Source organism: Crocuta crocuta, unplaced genomic scaffold (genome assembly GCF_008692635.1).
Source record: "Crocuta crocuta isolate KB4526 unplaced genomic scaffold, BGI_CrCroc_1.0 scaffold93, whole genome shotgun sequence".
Lineage (NCBI taxonomy): Eukaryota > Metazoa > Chordata > Mammalia > Carnivora > Hyaenidae > Crocuta > Crocuta crocuta.
The window spans coordinates 5,994,015-6,020,583 of NW_027529641.1; the positions used below are offsets into that span (position 1 = coordinate 5,994,015).

Below are 26,569 nucleotides of genomic sequence, written 5' to 3' on the forward strand. Positions count from 1 at the left end.
CTGCGCAGTGCCATAAAGGCAAGCACTTCAGGAAGCCAAGGTCAAATCTCCTGGTCCCTCTGCAGAGGGTCAAATCTCCACTGCCCAACTCCACAGTGAGGTAGAGAAGGGAGAAGAATGTGATCCTTTCCCTTCCCGTGTCCAGTATTGGGCACCCAGGGTTACCTGTCTGCTCCTCTCCTCCTTTAGTCCCTGATTCAGAGGAACCTTCCCTTCTCTTTCCCCCAGAGCATGATTTCTCAAGGATGGTTTTTCTCAGCCGATAGGAGAAGGCCTGGTTTGGAGTAGCTCAAATAAGTATACAGTAGAAATTTAAAAGAGACAAAGGGGTAGGAGATGAAAATGGAGTCTCCCCTCCCCCACAGGAGTCTCCTAGCCCCCTGCTGCCCATCCCCCAACCCAGTGGCAATCTCAGTCACTAATTCTTCTAGAGGCTGCCTTTTTTTTTTTTCCTCTGATTTGCTCATTTTATTTTATTTTTTACAAATAGTTTATTGTCAAATTAGTTTCCACATAACACTCAGTGCTCATCCCAAGTGCCCTCCTCCATGCCCATCCCCCCTCCCCCCCAGATCCATCAGTCCTCAGTTTTTGTCAGCATTCAAGAGTCTCTCATGGTTTGTAGAGGCTGCCTTTTTAATGGGCACTGGAAACCAGCTCCCAGCACTTCCTACCCCCTTCAAAGGCAGTGCAGAGGAGGGGATTAGCTGACCTGCAGGAGGGACCTGCTGCCCAGAGAAAACCTGCAGCTTCTCCAAGTTCAAAGACCCCTCGGGGACATCAAAGGGCACAGGATGCTCCAGGCAGCAGAAACCCTAAGGATAGGCTGCTTCCTGCTCCTAATGACCATCAAACCCTTCCTTCCCTTAAAAACTACACATCAGGAGGGGCTTTATGGCCTAATTATTTGGACTCTGCCTTTTCCACCTTGTCTAGGGTTGGGGGTGGGGGTTCAATGGAGAGTGTGGGGGGAGGTGTGTGTATTTCCCCACCCTTCCTCACAGAACTGTGAAATGCATGCCAGGGTCAGCAGCCTGAGAGGGGTGTAGCCCAAAACATGTGCAGCCTCACAGCAGGCACTGTACGACTCCCATAAAGACCCCAGGACCTTTACTCATGCCCTTCACCTCTCTGAGGATGCCCCTTCCCACTCTCCCTACCAGCTGAAATTCCCTGCTTTCCCTAAGGCCCAGATGGCAGGTAACTGCCTCTCTGTAGCAGCCCTTGACCCTGCCCAAGGATCCCTCCAGCCTGAACTTCCAAGCACCATGGTCCTTCTCTCAAGACTTCCTGAAAGCAAAACTTGTCATTCTTCTTACTCCTCAAAACAGCCCAGAGCCTCCCCACAGTCTGACTCAGTGCCAATCACACAGAAGGTGCCGATAAGTGTTAGTTCATGGATAGAATAAATTGAACAAAATCATGTTGAATGTACCTAAGAGTTTCTCCTGAGAGCTTTGACTCTTGTGGATCTAGGGTCTCTTTGCTATATTTAGGTAGCAGGGTCAGTCTGAGAACATCACCTCGCCACAGAATTCTTGGAGGCCTTTTCTCCTGCAAGTGTAATAAATCAGAAGCAAGCCGTTACACCTTCCATCCGGAAGGAGCAATGGGGTCTCTGTCATCCGTCTCCAGCTGTAAGGCAGGTTATGTCCTGCCTAAGGAAATTGAGCACTAGACACAGACTTTCAGAGACAAATTCTAGTCTTACGGCCAAGAGGAACCTGGCTCAGTTTCTGCAGAGCACTGGTTCTCAAACAGCCACACAGCGGAACCTCCTGGTCATCTCTGGAGAATGCTGCCCCGGCAGCAGAGGTGGAGTCCACTGGGATGAGGAACGACCTGAGCATCAGATTTTTAAAGGCTCCCCAGTGATTGCCAAGTCCATTAGGACCGCTGCCTCAGTGTTGACCAAGTGGCTCTTGATGAGGGTCCACCACCCCTCCACAGTGATGTGGGAAACAAAAGAGAAGGAAAGGGCAGATAGAACCAAGTTTCCTTAAAAGCTGCAGCCCATTGACAAACACTTGAGGCAGGCAGAGTTAAGATGTTTCTCAGGAACTCCCTACTGTCTTAATGTTTTGCTAGAGGGAAAAACCACCTTAGCTTGACAAGAGCTAGGCCTCCAGTGTGAGTCTTCTTTAGCACATGAAAATCTCGCTGGACACTTCCCCCGGACTTTACCTCCCTCAACCCCATAGCATATAACCAGTCTCTCCTCCTGGTCCCAGGGCAGCTCTTCTTGCCCTCGGGTCCTGTCCCCACCCTTCAATAGAGCACATTTTTGCACCAAAGACATCTTCAAGAATTCTTTCCTGGTCATCGACTCTGGACCCCACGAAACCCATTATCACCCCCCAAAACCACATCAGCTCTCAGACTTCAGTGCACACTAGAATTCTCTAGCAGGGCCTGTGAAAACTCAGATGGTTGGGCCCCACCCCAGAGTTTCTGGTTCAATAGGTCTAGGGGGGCTGGGGGTGGGGCAACAGGGGGCAGGGATAGGGATTTGCATTTCTATTAAGTTCCCCAGGGATGCACAGCTGAGAGCCACTATTGATGGTTTTACCAAGTGTCCCGCATTGGCCACAGGTGAGAATCACCTGGGAAACTTTGAACAAACCAATACCTGGGGTCCACCTCAGACCAAGTAAATCTTCCTGAGCCTGTGGCAGGCACCTGTAGTTTTGAGAGGCTCCCAACAGAGTCTGGTGTACCTTCAGGGCTAAGAACGTTGCCTCTAGAAACAGGCTGTCCATTAACATGGCAACAGGGGACCACACAAGAGCTTCTTCCTATTCTGAGTGGAGATGGGCCTTCCTGCCACTCCCACATCCAGACCCCATGCCTGCCTTCTCGGTGAGCACTGACCGGAACCCTCGCTCTTCGTGCTATGACGGAGTCCAAATATTTGAGAGCACACTCTTGCCTTCCTTTGCTCTTCCTTCCTCTTGCCCACACATTCCAGGGAGAAGCCTGTGTTGATAACAAGGAGCAGGACTTCTCATCAAGCTTTTGGCCAAGCAACAAAGGGTTTAGGGAAAAACCCTTCTTGGTTAATCAAAGTTAAAATCCTAACTATACTTTATTTCTGCCTGGATTTCCAGATGGGAGGCAAGACCAAGGAAAGGCATCACTGGTAGTAGATTCTGGACACACACACACACAGTACAAGGCTCAAATGTTTCATCTGCAAATTCGACCCCGATGGTGAAGATACTAAGGAACAGAAAAATTTCGGGAACGGGACTCCCCCAGTTGCTGAAGCATTAAATGGTAGTTTGTGTGACTTTCCATTAAGTATTCTGGGTACTGTATGTATAGACTTACTGTTTCTCTAACACCAAGGGTTTGTCTGAGAAATTTCAACACAATTGAGACCTTGGGGGCTTTCTGACTGCTATTTCTCCCTCCCCTTTTTTTCCTTTTCAAGGCTCTTCTTAAGCAATACTTTTTATCTTAAGAAAGAAATCTTCGCTTCCCTTAGTATAAATTATAGCTTCTTACAGTAATCACTACTGCTTAACTGGCATTCAATTTACAGGATAAAAATATATTCTTTTGCCGTCTTAACGACTGTGTATACAGCTTGTCCTCAAACCCTCTCTGAGTTTTGGCTCAGAGCAGCTATCCTGTTAAGAGGATGGAATGCGGTTTCAAGCAATGCCAGGAGTATTGCATAAGCGATAATTGATATTTTTACTAGCGGCAACTTTGTAGTTGATAATGGGTTATTAAAACAGGAAAAGAGGCCCTCCCCCACAGAATCCCATCTGAGATGTAAAAGGAAAGGTGTTCCAGACAAAAAGCCTCCTGGTGTCAATAAAGGGTGGTTCTGGCAGGTTCCATATCTTCCAGAATGTGCGGCCCCAGGCTGAAAGCAGCAGAGAAGAGTAACTCCCTTGTTTCAGGGTCTCTCGGGCTGAAGCCGGGGCAGAGGCTGCCCGTCGCCTTCCCCTCCAGCCACCCATGACCCGGCTCTTGGTGGGACGCTGTCATGCTTCTGGAGTGAAGCGGGGAGACAGAAATAGCAAGGGTACCAGGGTCCTGCCATCCCTGTTCCTTTGTAAAAAAAATAATTTTTGACACTGGCTTTTATTTAAATGTCTGCTTTCAACCTTCCTGTCAACATTAGGGATCGGCATCAAATCTGGCAGCCCCGATAGGGCGGAGGCTGATTGGTCTGACACAGGAGCTGTCAAGGATCAGCCGCCTGTCCTCATCTTTGGCCATTTCCATCACCCAAGCCGTACCCTCCAGGTAGGATGTCGGGGAGGCTTCACCTAATTGAAGGGAGCAGAAGGCTCATCCATTACAAATACCATAAGTTCCCGCGTCCCGCCCCCTGCATTCTGAGGTTTTCAAGAGAATCCCAGTTCTTTATGCAAAGGAACAATGCACTGATCCTTCATGCATCCAAGGAGGCTGAGGCACAGAGCAGCAGCTGCCCTGAAGGGAGGTGAGGGAAGATGTGCCAGGGCAGGATGGAAACACTAGACCTCAGGGGTCACCTCTTTGTCACTTCATTCTCACTCTCCTGAAACCACCAGCTCAGCTCAGCCTTCCTCAGATTCCAGCTGGGGGTGTGGGGTGGGGAGACACACCACTGTCTGTGTGAATGGCCCCCCAGGAAGGCAATGCAGTGGCCCTGTTTGCTGCTTTGCAAGATTTCATATGCTTTCTTTCCTTTCCTCACCCTCCAGCTTCAACACAGACTCAGACGTGTCAGTGTCACAGGCATAGAAACACCTTTTTAAGTTTATTTATTTTGAGAGAGAGAGAGGATTTCAAGCAGGTTCCACACTATCAGCTCAGAGTCCAACGCGGGGCTCGAATCTGTGAACTGTGAGATCATGACCTGAGCTGAAATCAACAAGTCAGATGCCTAACTGACTGAGCCACCCAGGTGCCCCCGAAATACTTTTTTGTGACCAAGGCTTTTCTTTATAGGGCACTGGATGGAAGGCAGCTGGGAGTGGAGGGCAGAGAGAGAGAGCGCTCCCAAGGTGGTGGAAACACTGATAGACTGGCCTGCCGATGTAAGGATTCCCCCGATGTAAGGATTCCCGGGAACAAGGCTGTATTAGCATCTAAACAAGATAACAGGCCCCACACAGGTATGAACTTTTTCTGCCTCTCCATCCTATTGCTTTCTGAGTCAACCCAAGTGTTCAGCAGAACTGCCTAGAGGCTGTGTCTGTAGCTGGTGAAGTCCTGGGTCCTAGGGCCCACCTTCTTGCTCCCCATCCCCTCTATTCCATTATGGTTCCAGAAGGCACCACAGCAGCAGCACACACGTGTCTACACCATAAAGGACCATCTCCGGGTAGAAGGAAGAGATGTGAGAAACCCTAAAGACCACAAAGAGCGAAGGCTTTCCAAAGCCAACTCATCCAGACCCCTTTCTGGAAACGTAGAGAGCTCTTCACAAGTGGGGAATGCACTTAGCAACAATGTCCAGGTGCCTTTTCTCTGTCACTACAGGGAAAAGTCAAAGGGACAGCATCTCACCAGAACTCATGACAACTGACACTTTTTCAAAAGCAATGTCACTGCATACGAATGAGGGAGCCACCTGTCCACATGGGGAAGGCCACAGAACGATGGCAGGGAATGCAACAGAGCGGTTATCACTGACAGCGAGGAATGGATGCAAGGAGCTTCAAACAGTGCGCATCACAGTGCAAGTGCTCTCTTCCTGCAGCCGCCACCATGATGACCAGGAGGAAAAAGACAATAATGACAAGTGCTCACATCAGTGAGTACCAGCCCCTCAAACTTGGCTGTTCATTGGAACAACCTAAAGAAGTTCAGAAAAATCCCCCCCTGCAGGAATCCTGATTTAATTGGCATGAGGTGTGGCCTGGATATCTGCATTTTAAGAAGATCCTTAAGACATTCTCTCTCTCTCTCACTCTCTCTCACTCTTATTCTGAACTTTAACATTTTGAATTAAAGGTGCACAGGCAGCCAAAAAGTAAAATGCAGGAAGGTTCTGTGTACCCCTCACCCCGCCTCCCACTATGGTAACATCTTGCATAATAACTGCAGTGCAACGTCAAAACTGTGGCGTTGACCTTCTCCAGATCTCACCAGTTACATACGCACTCTCTGTGCGTGTGGGTGGGTCTGTGAAATTTCATCACGCAGGCAGATTCCCGTAACTACCGCCTCAACCGAGAAATCAGAGCAATGCCACAAGACTACCCTTTCATGGCCATACTCACCCTTTCCCCCATCCCTTTAAACCCAAACAACCACTAGTCTGTTCCCCATCTCTGTAATTACGTTATTTCACAAATGTTATATAAGTAGGATCATGCAATATTCATCCCTTCAAGACTGGCTTTTTTTTTCCACTCAGTATAATTTCTTGGACATTCATCCAAATGGTTGTATCATTATCCATTCACTTTTCACTGCTGAGTAGTATTCCCCAACATGGAGGCTCTACCATTCATGTCATCATTCACCCATGGAGAGACATCTGGGTAGTTTCAAGTTTGGGGCTACTACGATGAAAAGCTGCTATAGACATTCATGTGTAAGTTTCTAGGTAAAAGTAAGTTTATTATTTTTATTTACTTATTTTAGAATGAGAGAGCATGAATGGGGGAGAGGGGCAGATGTGGGGAGGGAGAGAGAGAGAGAGAGAGAGAGAGAGAGAGAGAATCTCCCGCAGGCAACACTCAGCACAGAGCTCAATGCAGAGCTTGATCCCATAACACTGGGATCATGACCTGACCCCAAATCAAGAGTCAGACCCTCAACCAACTGAACCATCCAGGTACCCCAAAGATAAGTTTTTATTTCTCTGGGATAAATCCCCCAGAGTGCAATCGCTGGGTTGTATAGTAAATTTTAGAGTTTTTAATGTTTATTAATCTATTTTTGAGAGTGGGCACAGAGAGAGGGAGACAGAGTCCTAAGCAGTATCCTCACTGTCAGAGCAGAGCCTGATACAAGTCTTGAACCTACAAACCATGAGAAGATGATCTGAGGCAAAATCAAGAGTCAGACACTCAACTGAGCTTGATGGTGGTGTTCAGTTCATTTATATTAACTTCTAATTAATTGCTGAAACTTTTTTATGCTTTAAAATTGTTGTCAGAGGGGCGCCTGGATGGTTCAGTTGGTTAAGCATCCTACTTTGGCTCAGGTCATGATCTCATGGTTCATGGGTTCGAGCCCCGTATTGGGCTCTGTGCTGTTAGTGCAGAGCCTGCATTGGATCTTCTGTCTCCCTCACTCTGTTTCTCTCTCTCTCTGAAAATAAACATTAAAAAAAATAAAATTGTTATCAGATATTTCCAACCTGTATCACTGGTGTCAGCTGACTGACTTCTCATTCAAGGTGTGGACTTCCTGGTTCCGGTAGGATGGCTGATTTTCATCAACTGTGCCCTGGACATTGTGGCTCTGGTGTTAGGTTAAGTCTTATCTTATTTAAATCTTCTATTTTAGCAGATAGTCACCCTGCTGGGGTTTACCTTCAGGTCCTGGCCTACTATTGTGAGCTTCGGTTCCAATGACCCTTCAGTGTTGAGGACCCTGAAATGTTCTTCTGGTCTGCCCTGATTTCCTGGTGCTGCTGGGGCTCCCATTCAGTTCCTGGTGGTGATGTTCACCGAAGTGGAGGGCACTGCTTAATGTCACCTGGTGTCACCAGGGCACCTTCTGGGGGAGAGGGATGTGGGAAGGAGGAGCTGCTGGGCCTAGGTCACCTGATGCCATTAGGAGTGGGGGACAGGGGGACAGGGCTTCACTCTGGCTGCCAGCAGGTCCTGGATGCCCACCCATGTCCTGGCTGGGAGACAGGACCTGGGGTGACCTCAGGGGTCACTGCTGCAGCTGCAGGTAGATCAGCCAGCCCACTGCATTCTGTCTATGGGGCGGGCGTGAGGGCTCCCCATGAGCCCTCTGTTTGGCTTTGCCTTTCCTAGCCCACTGGCCACAGGGGGCAGGCTGTTCCTGGGTGTTGTGTGGTTCCAGGTATTCAGTCCAGGAGATGGGTGTGGGAGGCAAAAAAAAAACAAAAACAAAAACAAAAAGCCCAGGAACTCACTCTGTGTATACTCCTCAAGCACTAAGATTCGGCTTTCATAGCCTTTTAATTGCTTGTCTGTGGACTGATTTCCAAGGTATTTGGTTGTATTGAAAGGACAGGAGTATGGACGAGTGAGTCTGCACCATCTCATTCCAGTACCAGGAGTCACCACTGTCCCTTTTCATCCTCCTGACCATGCTGTGAGGAAGGAAAGAAATCAGCATGCCCATTATACAGATGGGGAAACTGGTGTGGGGGGGGGCAACAAAGGGGTGGTGACTTGCTTCACCTGTGACAAAGCTCCCTTCAGGATTTATACCATGAAAGCCTGAATTAAAGCTGCAGGCATGGGGCACCTGGGTGGCTCAGTTGGTTAAGCATCGGACTTCGGCTCAGGCCATGATCTTGCAGTTTGTGAGTTCNGGCAACAAAGGGGTGGTGACTTGCTTCACCTGTGACAAAGCTCCCTTCAGGATTTATACCATGAAAGCCTGAATTAAAGCTGCAGGCATGGGGCACCTGGGTGGCTCAGTTGGTTAAGCATCGGACTTCGGCTCAGGTCATGATCTCGCGGTTTGTGAGTCTGAGCCCTGCATGGGGCTCTGTGCTGACAGCTCAGCCTGTAGCCTGCTTTGGATTCTGTGTCTATCCCTCTCTCCCCCCCTCCCCCATCTGTGCTCTGTCTCTTAAAATTTTTTTTAAAAAGCTGCAGGCTTGGACTGCACATCTGGGCAGAACCTCTGAGGAGACTTTTATCCTCACCTGCTGACCTCTCTGCACTTGATATTCCATACTCCGCAAAAAATACCCTATTACAAACTATCTTAGTTCCAAAAGCACCCTAACATGATGGCAATTTTCTCAAGTGAAACCAGTGGCCTGTGAGAGCAGTGAGGGTGCAAAGGCCCTGTGCAAGGCTGGGGAACCAGGGCTAGCAGCGTGGGCTCCAAGGTCTGGCCTCCCTGTTCAAATTTGGATTCCACCACCTATAAGCTTCAGGACTGTGGTGAGTTGCTTAACCTCTCTCTGCCTCAGTTTCCCTGCCTACAAAATGGGGAGAATGACAGTACTTTACCCCTGGGATGGTTGGGAGGATCAAATGAATGAACAGATGTAAAAATACTGAAAACAAGCTTGTTTACTAAACCGCGAGATTTGCTACCGTTTAACGGGGGTATAGATGCGCTGTAAGCTTGGCCCTGGGGTCCGTGCACCACCCCATCCTGGTTCCTTTTGTCTCCTATGTCGTCCGAGGGTCACAGAATCAACCACGGGAGAGTCTAATGTGAGATCAGAGATCAGTTCAACCATCGTCATATTCCAAGAATCGCTCCTTCAACCCCCAGGCTGGAGGGCCAGCTCTATGAAAATACCAGCATGAGGAAATCAGCACTTCCTCACAAGTTTCTAGAGAGCTCGAATTTTAAGAACTTTCTTCCTTACACTGGTTGAAGCCTCTTTCCCTGTGTCTTCAGCACACCGGCTCAGCTCTGCCCCGGGGGCCATGCAGAGCTCTCTTGTGTCCCGGCAGCCTCTCATGTGGCCCCCTCAGCACTGCTGTCCCTGCCCACACCTCTTCATCACAAACACGCTCTGTTCTTCCAGCTATTTCCTTCATCATCCTCCTCCCTTGCAGGTGGACATGGTCCTGGCTCCTGATATCCTTCTTAAAACATATCACCTAACACTGAATGCAAGTCTCCGACCACCACTTAACTTCTGAAGGGCAGAGAGGAGTTCCAACAGCCTCCTTCATTTCTGGAGATGAGGTTCATGTTAATATGGTCTAAGGATGCCCTGGTTTTGTAAGCATGTAGCTAACCATAACCCCTTACATAGAGGAGATCTGTTTCATCTCTTGTGGTGAGCTTAATCTATGGGCAATGGCTGCCTACAGAATTAGGAAGTATTATGAGCTGGGACTCAGTGGAAAAGGGTCCTGGGATCAATTAGTAATGTCTGTCAGTGGAGTCCAACGAGGAAGCAAAGACAGACGTGTTTGTTGGCAGTGACTAGAACCTTTTCAAACATGCTGCCATTGGGCCATGTTTCTACCATCCCGTGCATTATGTCTGGTTCATCTGGGGCTTAACTCAAATTAAATACCATCTGGAAAGCTGTAAGGCATATGGTTAGTGCACAGACTTGAACACCGACAAAGGGCTTGAAGCCGCATTCTGCCACTTACCATTGGAAGGTCCCTAGGCCTCATTTTCCTCTCTAGAAAAATGTAAAAATTATTTACATTTCCTATTTAGAAAATGTAAATAATCACAGTAGTAGAGAAGTGGGTGCAAATGAAACGCGACCATGCACTGCTACGTTGGCCACTTTTCCAAGGCAGTCATGGACTTTGTATACTCTCAATTTTTACACACTGTTCTCCCTCCCATCTTTGTGCCACCTCTATGACCAGTGAGCATGCCACCCCTCTCTGCACACAGGTCGTGACCGAAATGTGAAATCAGGGAGCGCCACGACAGGACGCTTCTCTCCAGGCACACACCTCTCTACTAACCATGCCTTGAGTAAGGCTGTCCAGCAGTGACAAGTTCATTGGCAGGAGTACCCTGCCTGCAGTTCCCCAGACTTCTCACTTGGAATGTTAAGAGTTTTGCAGAAACCTTGGTGAAATTTACATTCCCTGCCTCTGCAGAATCTGTTTTGGGTATAGCTTGTTATCCACAGATTCTTGCCTGACTTCTAGGATTGCCGCTTTTAACTCTGAACACTCACAAATTCTGTCTGATGAGCCATTTGGGAATCTTTCCTGCAAACAATCTTAATAACAGAAGTCTAAAATGCATACCATTTGTCTCATTTCCCTTTTGCAAGATGACATTTGCCTATTTCAGTCTTTGGCACACCTTGCTTCTCCTCTATTGCTTCTGCACAATTATCAAAGTGGGCTGGCATGCTCATCTGCAAACTAGTTCCTTCGGTCTGAGCCAAGAGAGCGAAATCACGTGAAGCAGCTGGTCCATCTCCTATCACATCCTCCATTATCTGGGTCTTCAGCTCCTCGGAGAACAACGTATATGTACAATCTCAGGGTGTATGAAAACTGGGTGGGAGGCAGCAGGCAGTCAGGTCATGAGTATGTCCAGCAATAGAGGCAAATAAGTTACAACAGGTAGTATCCTGCAGGGTCTGGCTCTTCAAAACACAAAGTGCCCTTTGTTTTCAAAAGGGGTGTCTTTATAACACACTGCAAATCCCCAAGTTTGGAATTATGATTGCTTTTGTATGTGTTGGGCATACGGGGAAGGGGAGGCTCTTTAACTTTCTTTCCACTTGGGTAAACAACCACCACAGTGAGTCATCTTTCATGAAGAAATGAATTTTATAATCACTTTGTAGGAGTTGCTGTATGTAAAACAAGGACCAGAGAACAGTAAGTACCAAAGACTGATGCCAGGTGGTCTCCAGGCTCAAGCCCCCGGGGTGGACCGACTTCTCAGGATACATGATTCAACCTGTCTTGCAGCAAGAAGGGACCAGGGTCCTGGGCTTTAGGGCTCGCTCTAAACCTTTGGATTCCAGCATTCCACAAAGTACTGGTCTTCTAAAGGTCTTCTAGGACTGAGTGATCACATGGAAAATGTGGAGAGAGAAAATGATGCCTTTAATAACTGCCACCTGTGTAATTTCACCAACAGGACAGCCATGGGATGGACTCTTCACACATGCATCACTGGTGGCAAGGTTGGGAAGAAGCCGTCCTTGAGACAAGGACAGGCACTCAGGCATCTGCTTCTGCCACTGAAACCAAGGAAAACCTGAATGGGAAGGGGCAAGACAGGAGTGCCAGCATTTCCAAGTCTAAGGACCTTCATCTGCCCTTTGAGCATGTCAAAGATCACTCACTGCCTTGGAGCTTTTAGGGAGAGTTTGACCTTCCTGTTCAGGGTTTCAGTCCTGCCTCTTCCTTCCATCTTTACAAGGTAAACCCCCCATTCCGTGAGCAGACCAAACTCAGGTTGACCAGTGCATTCCCCCAGAGGTCTGTTGCTACCCAAGAGTTGGACGTTCTGGAGGTTAGCCAGAAATTTACCAGATTTTATGATGCATCAAGTTAAATATTTAGACTGGAGTGGGGTCTCTCTCAACAGACAGGATGGGTGGTGGCCGTTCCAACCATGTCTTCAAAGAAAGCTGGGGTCCAAGCTCCAGAGAAAGCTGAGTGGGAACCTGGAATCCAGCTCTGGAAGCCAGCAGAAGAGCCCTCGGAGTGGGCTGGCACGGCAGGGGCGGTAAACAAAGCATGGGTGGAAAGGAAGGATCACAGAAGAAATTCCAAAACCAGGTCAAGAAGGCTATTTGAAAAACTGCCCCATGGGGAAATACGTACAAATGAAACACACACACATTTTCCCTTCCCGGCCAGCTGGCGGGTACAGCATCCAGCTAGAAGCAGCACCTACTAGGAAGGGGTCGGCAGACAGGGCTAACACTCTGATGTGTTGTAACCACCCTGTTCAACAGTCTCACGTGCAGGAATAACCCAGGTACACGCGATCCCCACATCTCTAGCTGGCTCTCAGGTGGTGCGATGCTGCTGGGGCTCAGCCCTCACTCTGAAGAGCAAAGCGCTGGCTAGATGCACTTCTAGGGGTTTCTCCAGCCTGTTCCTGGGGCAGTATCCTCATGGTGGGGCTGCCTCACACTTCTCTGCCAGATTCTGGACTGGGCATGGCATAGGGAGCTTTTAGGTGACAACTGTCAAGTCAGGAAGGACAGTTCAGGTTGGGATTGACAGGGGGAAGGAAAGGAGTGGGGTTTCTGGGAGCTTGCTCTGTTGACAAAACCAAGCTCTACTTGGACCAGACAGCCGACAGCAAGCTGGCCTCTCTTTCCCTCCTGCAGATGGAGCAGTTTCTGCCTCCACTTGGCAATCACAGAACATGTGCAGCAAAGATGAATAAGTAACGCATGTGCTCCCAACCCCCCCCCCCCCCCCCCCGCGGGGCTGCCCACACAGCCAAATGTCAGTTCATTAGGTGTCACTTACCCAAGGATGCATGTATGCTCCTGTCAGGAAGGCTCCTCTGACCAGGAACCACCCTGCATGTGCCTCTCAGAAATGCGCAGCGTTCCTGTAGTCTGTCCTCAGTGTGTTTAAAGCTGCCTCATGGTAGGTGTCCCACTGGACCTGCTACATCCTCATTGTAGGGACACTGTTATCAAGTTTGACTTGCAAAGACCATGACTTTCTTACCCTCCCTCCTTCTCTTTAACAGTCTACCCAGTTGGAAGCTGGGCAGGGGGTGGGGGGAGTTGTGGCCATGGTGCAGGCACAGGCTTGGCCCCCCAAGTGACACATCCCAGGGTCCGAGTGTGCGACACCTCCCAGTGGCTATGCACCCACCTCGCCCTGCAGAATCATTATCTCAGGGGCCCTGCCAACCCCAAGATGGGTCCTGGCTCAGTTGAAAACCGGCCAAGCCACCTCCTTTCTATTCTCTCTCCTGATAATAATCGTAAGTGAGCATCAGCGAATCACCGGGCTTACTTAACACCTGCCCCCTCTCAACACCACGGAAGTGTGGCTATGATTAACAAGACGATGTCTTTGTAATGCTTCCAGTGACTTGCTAAGAAAATTATAACGGCCCTCCTTCCATATCCATCTATTTATGTTTTTTTTTTCCCCCAAGAGAGGCCGTTCCTGGATCCTCACATTGGCCCTTGGCAACTTTTGTGCTCTGCTTGGATGTCAGGAACAAGATGCATGATTTCATGGCTCTTTCTTGAGAAAGAAAGAGCCCCTTTCTGCTGGTCCTTTCTGACGCCACCATCTGGCAAAACCACTACTACACCCACTGTGCCTGCAAATGGACAAGAATGAGAAGGGCTTTTTCCTAGAACGTGCTGTTGACAATGCTGGTGGCAAAGTTCCCAGGGTCTTAGAGAATGTGCAGCTGCCCTCAGGTCTTTAGTTTGGAATTTTCCATCAGCAGTGGGCAGTAGACAAACAAGGACTACAGGCATGAATCCAAACACCTTGGGAGAATGGAGGGCATCTCTTAGCCAGCTTGGGCTGCTCTAACAAAATCCCCTAAGTTGGGCAGCTTATCAATAATGGAAATTTCTCACAGTTGTAGAGGCTGGAAGTCCAAGATTAGTGAGGGCCCTTTTTAGGCTGCAAATGGCTGCATACTCTGCATCCTCACATGGCAGAAATAGAGGTAAGTAGCTCTCGGGTCCCTTCCTATAAGGACGCTTATCTCATTCACAGGGGCTCCACCCTCATGACCTAAGCACCTGCTAATAGAATCAGAATGGAGGTTAGATGTCAACCTATGAATTTTCAGAGGTCACAAATAATCAGCCCCTAACAGAACACTCTGTCTATAGAGAAATTTCTATCATATACCCCTGCCACCTTCCATGATCCTTATAAAACCCTAGCCATGTGAGCAGAGGGTGTCCTTCCAGGTAAAGGTGGGTAAATCCAGTTATCAGGAGACCCATGTCAGGAGGGCTGGGCCTCAGCACACACTTGTTCATGTGAGCAAAGGGCCTTACTCGACATCTCTGATTGGCCACATAGAAGCATGGGAAGTGAAGTAACTCTCCATCGGCAAAATGAAGCTAAGAGGACTGTGGATGTCCGTTCTTGTTCTGAGAACCGGGAAAAAGCCACTTAGGTGAAGCTACCGGAAGCTGTGGCAATCTAGCAAGAAAACTGGATCTCATCCAATTCCCGAAATAGTCTGTAACATAAGGAAGTTAGGAAGGGATTTCGGAATCTGGTTCTTCAGCCAAAGTCAAGTTTCCTCCCTTCTCCAGCACCCTCCTGGACCACAGCCTCTTAGGTAAGGAAATCCACCTGACAATTAAGTGCAAAGAATGCCTGGCACAGAGACAGACCCTCGAACAGCTTCTGTAGCCTCCTCCCTCTGCTCTGGGGGCAGTGGACGTCCCACATCTGGCTGGATTTTTCATCACAGTGATAACGTCCAGCCGATAGTGGCGTGGACTGGCTGCTCTGGGTGCAGGTAGGACCACATCTTCTGCTTGCAAAAGAGCTTTTAATGCTTTTCCTTTGTGTTCCCCTCCCAGGCTTGGCCTGGGCAGATCTGGGAAAGCTGTGGTCAAGGTCCTCTTAAGGACAGTGGCTCTGAGCTTGTCAAGCAACTGAAACAAGTGTTCTGTCCCTACATTTGACTCTGCATCAAGGGCAAGACTGCAGAGGACATCCCAGTAACTTCTGTGCAATTCCTGTTAAGGCTGCGCAGTGAGAAATCCTAGCTCAGGGCAGAAAAGCCACATGAATCCAACCATCGGTTACAACATGCCTTTGCTCCTCTAGACACTGCACCTCCCATTCAAAATCGCATGTCTGGAAGGGGCCAGAAGGAAGTTCTGCTTTTATGAGAGATATACTCAGGGCCTGACTGAGTGGGCTCACAGAAGCTGTGCAGGGTGCAGGCCTGCCTTGCAGAGAGCCTCCAGCACCATGTCCTGTGAAGTCACAGGTCACTCCAGTTCGGTGAAGACGTGAGGAGAAGGGTGGCTTGTAAATTAATGTCAAAGACCCCACAGCTTCCAGCAGCAAATTTATGGAAAATGATAAAATAAAAGGCAATGAGGCCTGAATGCTCTGTACAGCTCTGGAATTTGGATAAGACAGCCGCGCCCCACGGATGCTCACACACTGACTTTGATCCAGGGGCCAAACGCCGAGGAAATCGTACTCAGGAATCCCTCCAAACTCTTCTGTGTGAAACCTGAGAGCCCTGAACACTGCTCGCGCCACCGATTACTCTTCAGTCTGGAGGGGGAGGCCGCCGGAGCTGAGTGGGGACAGAAGGTAAGACCCAGAGAACCTGGGACGAACCCGTCTGAAAACCGAGTGTGGGACGTGCCTGCTCTAGAACCAGGCCAGAGGCACCTGGGTATCCCGTGGACCTCCTGGGGGCACATTCTGCCACCCCCCACCCGGGCTTTATGTGAACACAACCACCCTAACTCTAACTAAAACAAAAGCATACTCCCCCCTCCTCCCGGGATTTCTAAGCAGTTATGACATTTCCAGAATTCCTCTTTCTGCTGTGCCTTCTTTATAAGGCTGACCCATCTGATGTCTATGCTGTGCCTATCAGACTGAGCACCCCTCCCCCCCGCCAACTCCCCCCCNGGTGCCGTCTGCGGGCAGGTGACCTGCTTGGTCACATCTGGCCTCCATTCACTGTGCGTCTCCCCCACACTGCACCGGGCAGCTCCCTCCTAATACAGATCACAGACAAACATTTCCCCTCTTCACACATCTGGATAATGGTTTTCCTTACTTCCTGTTCTGCGATCGAGACCGTTCTTTTCAGATTGAACTGTGTCGGCTCCAGTCATAAGAACATTCCCCTCCCAACCCCCTCCTGGCAGAACAGCTCTCTCCTCCCGTTCCCCTCTGCTCCCCAGCCCTCCCTGGATACTCACCCCCTCTCTGCCCATAAGCCATGATTCTCAGGGATGGGATTCAGCTGACATTCTGCGCCGCATGCCAGGCGGGCACATCCCCAGGCACGTGTAAATGAGACATCCTTCCAACATCCGCTGCCCTGAACTCATTTGCACACTGTCACATTCTGGCCGGAAACATCCAGAGTGCCTGGATCTAGCTTTTCAAGGAATGTCTTTATTGAAGGCGACCAAACTTCACGCGGGACCAGCCTGAGGCCGAGAATCCCATTTGTTACTTCGGGACATGTGGTGGCATCTCACCTCCCCTGTCCTCAAAGGACTGAACAGGGGAACCAAATCCCTGATCTGTTCATGCGTCAACACTCCTTCCAAGTTCTGCCAGTCAGGACAGGGCTTCCAAAATGGGGGATGGGCATGGCTGTAAGGGGCCATGGGCTTGTGAGCAGGTCTGAGAAGCCAGCCGTGCCCTATACACTGCTGCAACCGAGCCCTTTATAACTGTTCGCATGCCTTCAGGTGCACACATGGCTGCTAAATCACCAATCACTCCTTATCAGGACACTTGTATCCCTACACCTCAGCCCTGCGTTTCTCTTCAGTTCTGAGTACTCATGTACTCAGTACCTCGGTCCTCAATGGGGCACAAGCCTCCCATGGGCCCCATCTGTCTCTCTACCTCTTTTCCTCCACTTCCAGGCTTCTGCCCATCACATTTTTCCCATCATCGAGAGCTTGACGCTTTGTTCCAGGCCTTCACTGAGGTCACCCAGCAGGTGTCGGAAGGCAGGTAACAGAACTAACCCTGCCTACATACAGCCACTGTCAGGATGGTTGGGCTTCTCTTTCCCGCCTCCCCAGCCGTGAGTGCACATGGCTGGTGTGATGTTAGGGAAGCGGCGAAGGGTGTGGACTTCGGGGTGACTGAGAGGGAGAGCAGGACCATATCAAGCACGATTGTGGCTCACGTGAGGGTGGCCCAGAGGGACTGGAGAAGGGGGCAGACACTGAAACAAGAAGGTGGAAGAGGCCAGAAAGCAAGGGTGAAGCTTGTGCATACTCTTATGAGCCAGGAATGCACCGGGAATCTCCTGGAGGGCCTCCCTGAGCTCTTTCACCCCCAGAGGGAGTGTTCTAATTGACTTCAGGTGCAGCCCAGGCTCCTGGCACTTATAAACGCTTCAGAAGCTGCTCCCCCCACCCCCATCCCGCCGCCTTGGGCAGCAAGGCCCAGCTGTCACTGTACCAGGTCCCCACGCCGCCCTGCAGACATTTTGCAGAGGCCACAACCTGAGCTGGCCAACCAGAGGTGAGGTAAATTCCAGAACAGAAAGAGCTGAGAAAGGCAATATGGAAGTCGGACAAAAATCCCCGGAAGAGCAGGTGGGGAGAACGCCCACCCGGAGAACAGGCAGCAAAAGCCCAAATATGGGGTATGGCTTCAGGGTCCATCTGGAGAGCTTTCTGTAGATTTACCTGGCTTGGAGGGGTCACGTAGTTTGGAATGACTCAAGGCAGGAACTGATCTGGCTCAGGCTTAACTAACAGAGCCTCCTAAATCCACCAGAAGCCGAGTTTTGTTTTCTGCAAGAGAAAGCTCTTTGTTTCTACATCTAAAGATATGTCCTGTTGTTTTTTTCCCCCCTGTGTGTGGGTGGCCCAGTGTGCACTCTGTGGTTCCCCTCCCCTCCCTCCACTCCCCACCTAGAAGGGCCTGTGTTTAGACACTCCCCGAGAGCTCTCTGTCTTACCTGATTGAGGAGCTGCGTGCATGGCTTTCTGGGTCTCCCCAGGCCCCAAATGTCCAGTGAGACTCAGCTCTGTGCCCTCCTGGCCTCCAGCAGTGCTAGGGAGGGCTCTTGCCCGTTAAGTGCCTCCCCTGGGCCTAATCACACCATTTTCCTTCAAACAAAAGGCATTCTAACCAGCTGTCATAGGACCGCTTGCTTTTCCCTTCTACACTAAAACTTCGAAATCACAAAAAACAATATATTCTAAAATTCCAGTAGATATACCCAGGTCTATACCACCTGAGCGTGCCCAATATCATCTGATGTATTATACCTACTTAATATTATAGTAAAGCCACTACCAACTTCCTCCTTGATCTGTGAGGGTGTCCCTTGATTTTGATTTTGCTTTTCTCATAGGCCATTGGCATGGACCTGAGCTTCTAATCCTGGGTAGTGGAGAGTCCTTCCCATGGCTGATCAGGTTTGAGCCTCAAAAACATGAGCTTGCCCAAAGAGAAACAAACGCTTGCTTCTAGCTGTCTCTCTTCCACTTGAACACCAAATATTAATAAATGTCTTGGACACTGAGGTCTACCATAACGTACCCTATCATGGGGGAAACCATGTGGGAAGCACTGGCCCAGCTGGACTGTCTCTCTCAAGGCATACCACCCCACTCCCACTTCATCAATTTCAGTTGTAACCAATGCCAGGTGTCAGCTACAGCTCTCTGGAGTAAGAGAGGTCCATCACAGCCATCTTCTAGCACTCAGGAGCTACTCCCCTCTCCTGGCCACTGCAGAATGAAGTAGGCCCTCCTTTTCAGCTGGGTTCTCAAGTAATCAAGATATGGCAATGACAGGCAAGATAGGGAGACAGATGCCTTCCCGGATGCACGCTACCACTTTTCCGTTCACTAGGTAAACATACAGCTGCCTACCAGGCAGTCTTTCATGGGCAAGAAGGCAACTATGGTCATGAAGGCTAGAAAACCTCAAAGTCATGGTCATCACTGCTTTGAGAGGAGCCAGCCCATGTTCCTGGTGAAAGCACAGAGAAGCCCCTCCCAGGTTCTCATTCTCGACCTCCCACCAGAAATTACAAATCCTTCGGTCCTGATCTAAACCCAGGCCTAGAGTCTTTCCACCCCACTTCTTTACCAGGTAATAACCAGAAAGCTGTTGGTCGCAGCTACAGTACTTGAGATTTGTAGGGAAGCCCTTCTTGCTGACACATTGGCTTTCTTCTGCCATTGACTGTCCCTTCTGCCTTGTTTGGCAGCAATCTGAAGGTGCCTTGGTTTTGTGGAGATGTAACAAGTTGTCTCCTATTTACCCTTCTCTTAGAACGTGGACCCTTACTTTAGTAGCCCTGATGTAGGGGCATATTACCATAAAGGGGATCCTCAACCATTTCAAGTAGAGACTAGAAACTTTTAAAAGTAATACTAGTTTTCTAATCTATAAAAGCTAAATAATACCTACCCCACAGAACTGATCAATAGCATAATGAATGCACAGTATCCAACACAGGTGCTCAATATATGAGACTGGATTTGACTTAACCATCACTAATACATTATTAATTCCTGTCCTAAGCAGAATTATTGATATTACTATGGCAAGAATTTTTCATTTAATTTGTAATTTAGAACCTATCTGATTGTACATTGGATTGGAGCCAGTTTATAGTACCAATAAATTATTTCTGAACTACAATACATAAAATATAACCATTTGTACAAAGAGACACAAAAAGGGGGAGAAAACCACAATTTTGGGACTCAGATGAAAATAACTCCGAAAATGAGCCTGACATTTGCTTTGCATTTTCTGACAGCCAAAGCAGAAAGAAAATCAGGTTCACATATGCAACTCTTGTTGTCTGATAAATGCAACATGTAGCTCATATGGAAGGTATATCCTCCTAACATTCAGAACTGGGGTAACTGCTTGCACAGATCATCATATGAGGCATATTGGGTAAACAACAGAAGGGCCATGCTTACGTGTGCCCATGTACAAAGGCACGCACCCCTCCTTCAGAAGACAAGTTTCACTTTATCAGTATTAAATGGTTAGGGGCCAGTGGGTGAGAGTCCCCTGGGGACTTTCTAGGGATATGCAGAAGGGTACTCTCACTTTCTAAAGCTTTCACTGAGAAATTTTCTTGAAGAACATGGACCAGTTGGCTCAGGTCCAGTGAGAACACCATCCTTTCCTTAGTTCACCCATACTCAAGGAACACGGAGTTAAATTACGCCACTCTATTCCAAAATATGCAACAGCTTCCAGGCTTCATATCTGTGAGGCTGCCTGGCCAGTGGTTTCACGGAGAGTGCAGGCTGAGCCCTCTTGTTTCGCCTCCACACAGCCTTGTCTGCAGCTCTGAGCCCGGATGACCAGAAGGGTCTGCAGATGGAGAGAATGTGGCTTCATTCCCAGGGGGACCTGCTTCGCATTGCTTGTGAATAATCAGAGACAACAGACTTTCTCTGGGAAAACCGTAATCACCCGACTAGGGGCAGGGCCAAATGCTAGCAGAATTTATTGGCTTTGATTAACAATAAGGTGTTTGTTTTTGTAGGTAATTAGAGTTCAATAACAAGCTATTAAGAGCCCTCCAAGAAATTTAAGCAGACTGTACCTAAAGGCTACTGGAGTATGACTAAATCTAACCATTCATTTCTGCAGACCTGTGCTAAGACGCCAGTGACCCGGCATGATCGCACAGGCCATCAGGGAGAAAATGGTCCTCTGTGTTCTTACTGACCAAGGAGAAAGGCCTCTGTGCAGCACGTGCATGTTCACATGCCAGTGCAAAAAGCACTCTAGCATGTGCTCTGGACCCAAATGCAGTTCACAGAAATCTCTTCAAAAGTCCATGACAACCCCCATGTTGGGAAACGTTTTGTCAACTGCATTCTCAAAACCATTAGGTAGTTGGTTCCTTGGAACTATGACAGGCTGGGTGGGTCACTGGATAGTGGGATGGCATTTGCCAAAGTTGTACTGATTTATACTTTTCTGTCAGCAACCACTCTTGGCTACAGTTGTTGTTTGTTTCCCCCACAAATCAGAAATATGAATACATATTTGATTACCATTAGTTTTAAAAATTATTTCCCAGTAGCATAGGTAAAAAAGGTACGGGCAACATGCTGTCAACAGTGTTTGAAAAATACCATTGAGATGAAATATGTGTGTACTTAGTGGTAAGTGTTTATTTGGCATCTTTTGGCCAGTGACATGTTATTTCTGCCTTAATCCCAGGAAGTACACATAGGATTATTATCACTTATTGTACTCACATCATGGTACTCAATAGGTATAGAAAAGTCAACTGCCAAACCCATCTACAGGAGTGGAAAACAGGAGAATGGGACCATATAAACAAAACAAAGCAAAAAAAAAAAAAAAAAAAAGGAAGAGGAAGAAGAAATACACATCTATCTATATATATATATCAAGCTATACCTATGGCTAATCCTAGAGGAAATTGCTTTTGTGCTCCTCCTAATAGACTAATTCTACTCCAGCAGAAGCTTGAGTTCACATTTAGGGTCCCAGGCAGCTAAGCCCATAGATCATTAGGAAACATTTACAGTACATCCCCCCTCAAGAACTAGATTTCCATTTAACTTTGAGTCAACCCAGTATAAAATTTCCAATTGTTCTTCATGCTCCAACTTCCTTGATTTACTTATTTATTTTTTAAGTTCTCATGTAGTCATACCACAATTTTTCCTTCAGAGAAAAACAAAGCAGACACCTATTGCAGAAGAAGTAGTCAACCCTCAGTCCACAGTTTTGGAGTCGGCTGGCTTTCTGCCATCTGAGACTTCCTGCAGGTGATCTCAATCTTAAGCCAGCCACACAACCCCTCTGACCTTCTGTTTCCTCCTCTGAATAGATCTTTTCTACAACATCTTTGGGCTCTGGGGTCCAATGGCTATCCCCTCCTCGAGGGAAGAATTTCCATGTACAAAGCAGTAGCTGAAGACACTGACATTCTACCTTCAGACAGCTGGACTTCATCTGTGAAGGTAAATCCCACTACTTGAATGATACACTTAGAGTGACTCAAAGATCATCGTGCTGGTCCAAGAAAGGAAATGCAACTGAAGACCACACTCTGAGAAAAACTTCTTCCCTCTACAGAATAGACATGAACATGAAATTAACATTTCAACTCTCAGAGACCATCTGTTCAGTAGTCACTGGGGCTCCCTGAAGGGCTGGGACCCAGGCTTGCTGACCTAGGTCTGTTTTACGAAAGAAGCAAAGGCTTAGAGCAGTACTGTTTTAGAATGTACAGAATTCAAGTGAAAAAAATACATATATTCAGAAAGGAATTGGAAGAGGCAGAACAAGAGAGTCTGATACTTACTTGTGGCCCAGCTCATGAGCGATGGTAAAGGCCAAATTGAGACCATTGTCTTCGGCAAGCACACATTTCCTCTTAGCACTGCACACACCTCCTAAGTAAGCAATTCCTGCAGCAGAGACACAAAACACATCCTCTTCAGAACGTGGGAGGCCTGACCTCGCGGGGCAAGTCCATACAGTCAACAACACGCATGATCGAGAGAGGAAGGGCAAACTGGGATGATGAGGTGGCCCCGGGGCTGAAGCTGTCATTCCAGAGCTCATGTGGTAGATGGGCTTGTGTATACCGCTTTTAGATTCACCTAAAAGTAATTAATAATAGCCACCATGCAGATGTCCTAAGCATTTAAGAGGTGTCAGGCAACGTGCTGAGTGTACACACATTACCTAATTTAATCCTAATTACCCAGGATGGTGGTAGCAGAGGGAAATCCAGGCTCAGAGGGAAAAGGTAAGTTGGGTTGGCACCTGGTGCTGGGACACTGTCGAACTTCAACACCGAGAGCTGGGATGAGGTGAGGCTGGCAAGGCGCCCAGTGTGCAGAGCTGAAGGAGGATCCCCCTATCCAGAGCTGACCCTGCACCTGTGCGCCCAGAGAGGGAGGAAGGGAGTGTCTCCTTAAGTTCTGCACCCTGGGCACCTTCTTCCCCGCATTCCAGCCCCAGCTCTTGGAGGGCCAATGCTCTCAGGGCGTGAGCAGGAAGCAGAGGAGCAGCTGGGCTCACAGAAACCAAGCCAGGGAGAGCTGGCCAGAATATTCGGAAAGATGTTTCAGGAACCCTTGGGAGAAAATGAAACGGGGGCCCAGAGGGAGGGAGAAGACCCTGGAAGACTGAGGGCTTGGAAATCATCACTGAGGATGCCCCCTAAGGACTAACTCACTCATTTGCACACATACCTGATTGGGGTCTTTAGGCCCCTCCCTGAGAAGAACCGAATCCAGCCAACTGAGAGGAAGACAGACACAGGGGAATGGGGTGAGTGAGGGACAGGAGGCTGCCAGCCTCTGGAGGGCAGATGGGAGTCTTCTAGGGAAGAAAGGTTATTCTGGCAGAAAGGTGTGTGTGGACAACAGGAGGGCCTCTGGCCAGGCTGGGCACAGCTGAGGCATGTACTGGCCGCCTGTCTGCAGGCTGCTGCTGCCCCACGGCAGCTCTCCATGCTTCCTGTTAGCGTCTGCTATCTCTGCACCCAGGACGGGCATCCCTTACTGACTCAGATGCCCCCAGGGCTTATCTCCACAAAAGAGGAGTTCATGGACCTGCACTGCCCCCCCCCACCCCGCCCCAACCCCGGGGCTTGGGACAGAACCTGAGCGAGGGCTGGAAGCATTGCGGCATCTGACTCCTCTATATGCCATCAAATGGATGAGTGGCTGATGGCACAGAGTGGCTGGTGGGTCACATGCCCCAGGAGGCTCAGTGTTGCTCCTGCTGTGCATTCACAAAGAGTGTGGGTTGGCCAGGCATGTGCTGCCCAGTGATGTCCCCTGACTGGGTGGACGGAGGCTCTCCCAGCCAGACTCTGCCCACACACCCTGTGCCCTGGGAGGGACTGTGGCCACCAGAGCAAGAGGCGCCGGTTTGCCACCCAAGACACCATCAACTGCCAAGCTACATGCTGCCCCATTCAGAGGGGCCTTTTCACTAATGTACGCAGGGTATCCAGGGGGCTGACACTGGCCTTGCAGGCACAAGAGTTGGGGAGGGAAGGAGTTAGCAGAAGGTAAAGGAGAATGAATGGTAAGGGGGGATTAATTAAAAATGAGCCTCTTTCCCTGCTCCCCCAAAGCTAAACCACTCCTCTTTGTTGACATCAATTTCTAACTGAGGTGGACCTCAGCCATACACGGGGCACCCCCTCCCTCCTCCTGATTGCCCCCCATGAGCTCCATAGAGGTACAGTGCCCACACCCCTATTCTGCAGGGAAATGCTTTTCCTGGACTCGGCTCGCTTTCGGCGCACGAAGCCGACACCAAAGCGTATGTCTATTTTTGTTTGGAAACATGCAATGTGCTTGGCCAAGGTTGCAGAATTAAAAAAAAAAAAAAAAAAGGAAAAAAAGGAAATGTTATTTGGTCTCAAGATGCTTTTTTTCACACGTGGACATCATAATCCGGCAATGCAGACTATTGGAAGGAGAAAAATGACAACCAGAAAGGACATGCTCTGGCTTCTCGGTGCCTTCAAGGTCATTATTCTGGTTTTGTTTAAAAATGCTTTGTGGGTTCCTGCACCAAGTCCAGCAGTGAGTAGGTGGAATGCTTCTACATAGCACGGATGGTATGTGCGTGCAACAACACACGCACACACTCCAATGCACACCCAGCAGGGCTCTCCCGGCCCGGGCTGTGGCCTCCTGTGTCAATGAATCAACTGGAACAATCAGATGTGCACGCCCCCGGGAGAAGTCATCTGGTGAATGGGGAAAGGAGGCATCTAAAGCCAGCTGTGCTGAGCTTGCTGTCCCAAGAGCGTCTGCTGAAACAGCAGACTTCAATACCACACAAATGCGTCCCCTGGCCTCTGCGGCACTCAGCACCCAGAGCCGGCAGTCCTGACTTTCCACTGTAATTAGGTAACACGCGACATGAGGGAAATAGCTAAGCAAGGAGCCTTCCAATAATCGCATTTTAATTTTTCCAAGGCACAGATGATTTTTTTTTTAACTAGAAAACAAAGGATCGGTTTATTTACAAGAAATGTTCTCACGCAAAGGTGGATTAAGGTCTAATGCTTTTAATGACGTCAGCCAATCACGAACAGCCTGGTCATAAAAGCGAGCAAGGCAAAGTGTGGAAAAGAAGGTGGTCCCAGATCCGGAGCTCAGGAGCCTTGAGCGTTTATGAGCCCACGGTGCGTAAGTGCTTAGAAGTCACAAAACAACGTCTGGAGAAAATCCCAGGTTGTTGTGAAAGTAAGAGCTTCGGGAAATAAATGGTCATTGAGCCAGGAGCTCCCATAGGAAACAAAGCCATTGCTATTCCATGCTCTCTGGAAAGAACAGCAAGGTGGAGCGGAGGGTGTGCAGAAGGCCAGAGAGAGCCTTGTCACCTCAGGACACAAAGGCACAACCTAGAAAATCACACCAGCCCCACACTGGCACTTGTCAAGAAGTGAGGAAATACCACTTTTCTCTACATTGATTTCCTGTTAAAAAAAAAAAAAAATGAGGCCTGTAAGCCCAAGTTCTGGTAACATCGATGCTGAAGGTGTGGGACCAGAGGGACCTTCCCAGGTCACTTGAATTCCTTACACAGACAGCAAGACCTTAAAGTAGTGCTTTTTCAGGACCTAAAATTCTCCACACACACAAAATCACAGAACTTATTTTTGAAATTTTAAAACCATCAAACAGATGGTTTTATTCCAGAGCTCCCTGGAATAAAAGGAAAGCAGAAAGACAAGTGGCGTTTCTCAGGGGCCTTTCTGTGGGCAAGCACTGCTCTGCACGCATGACCCTCCCTTATTTGACAGGTATGGTTACTGGCCCAATTTACAGACAGGGAAATGGAGGCCCAGTCACTGATTATATGGCTGACCAGGCCCAGATACAAGTGCAGAACTCTCTTTTCTTCAACATTAGGATTCCTCCAGGCAAACCATGGACCTCTCTCACCAAAGCTCTGGTGACCAACAACAATGAATAATCTTCAGGGGTTTTAACAGTTTTCATATATCTTAACATGGCTTCTGCAGAGACGTGGACAGGATAAAATAAAGGTTTCAGGTGTTCAAGTCCAAACGTTTTTAAAACGAAAGCTAAAAAGACTCAAGGGATATGTGCAGCCACATTACCAGTTACCTCCAGGACACAGTGAAGTCATCATAAATCTTAAATTTTCTTCCTTTTTCTCATGGCTTAAACCTAAGACAATGAGTATGCCCTTGCCATGAAAATCAAAGTTCTTGGTTATATTCCATTTATCCAAGGTGACTTATAGCAGAGGCAGAGGTGAGAAAGACCCACCCACCCCAA

The 26,569-nt window shown here is 48.7% G+C and overlaps 1 protein-coding gene across 1 annotated transcript in view; it reads right to left on the reverse strand.

Annotated features, from left to right (window-relative positions):
• ADAMTS17 (ADAM metallopeptidase with thrombospondin type 1 motif 17) overlaps positions 1-26,569 on the reverse strand; it is a 335,153-nt gene that overhangs the window by 181,029 nt on the left and 127,555 nt on the right. The window contains exon 7 of the mRNA XM_077762416.1: positions 22,591-22,696. Coding sequence (XP_077618542.1) covers positions 22,591-22,696 — 106 coding nt within the window. The remainder of the gene's footprint in view (positions 1-22,590; positions 22,697-26,569) is intronic.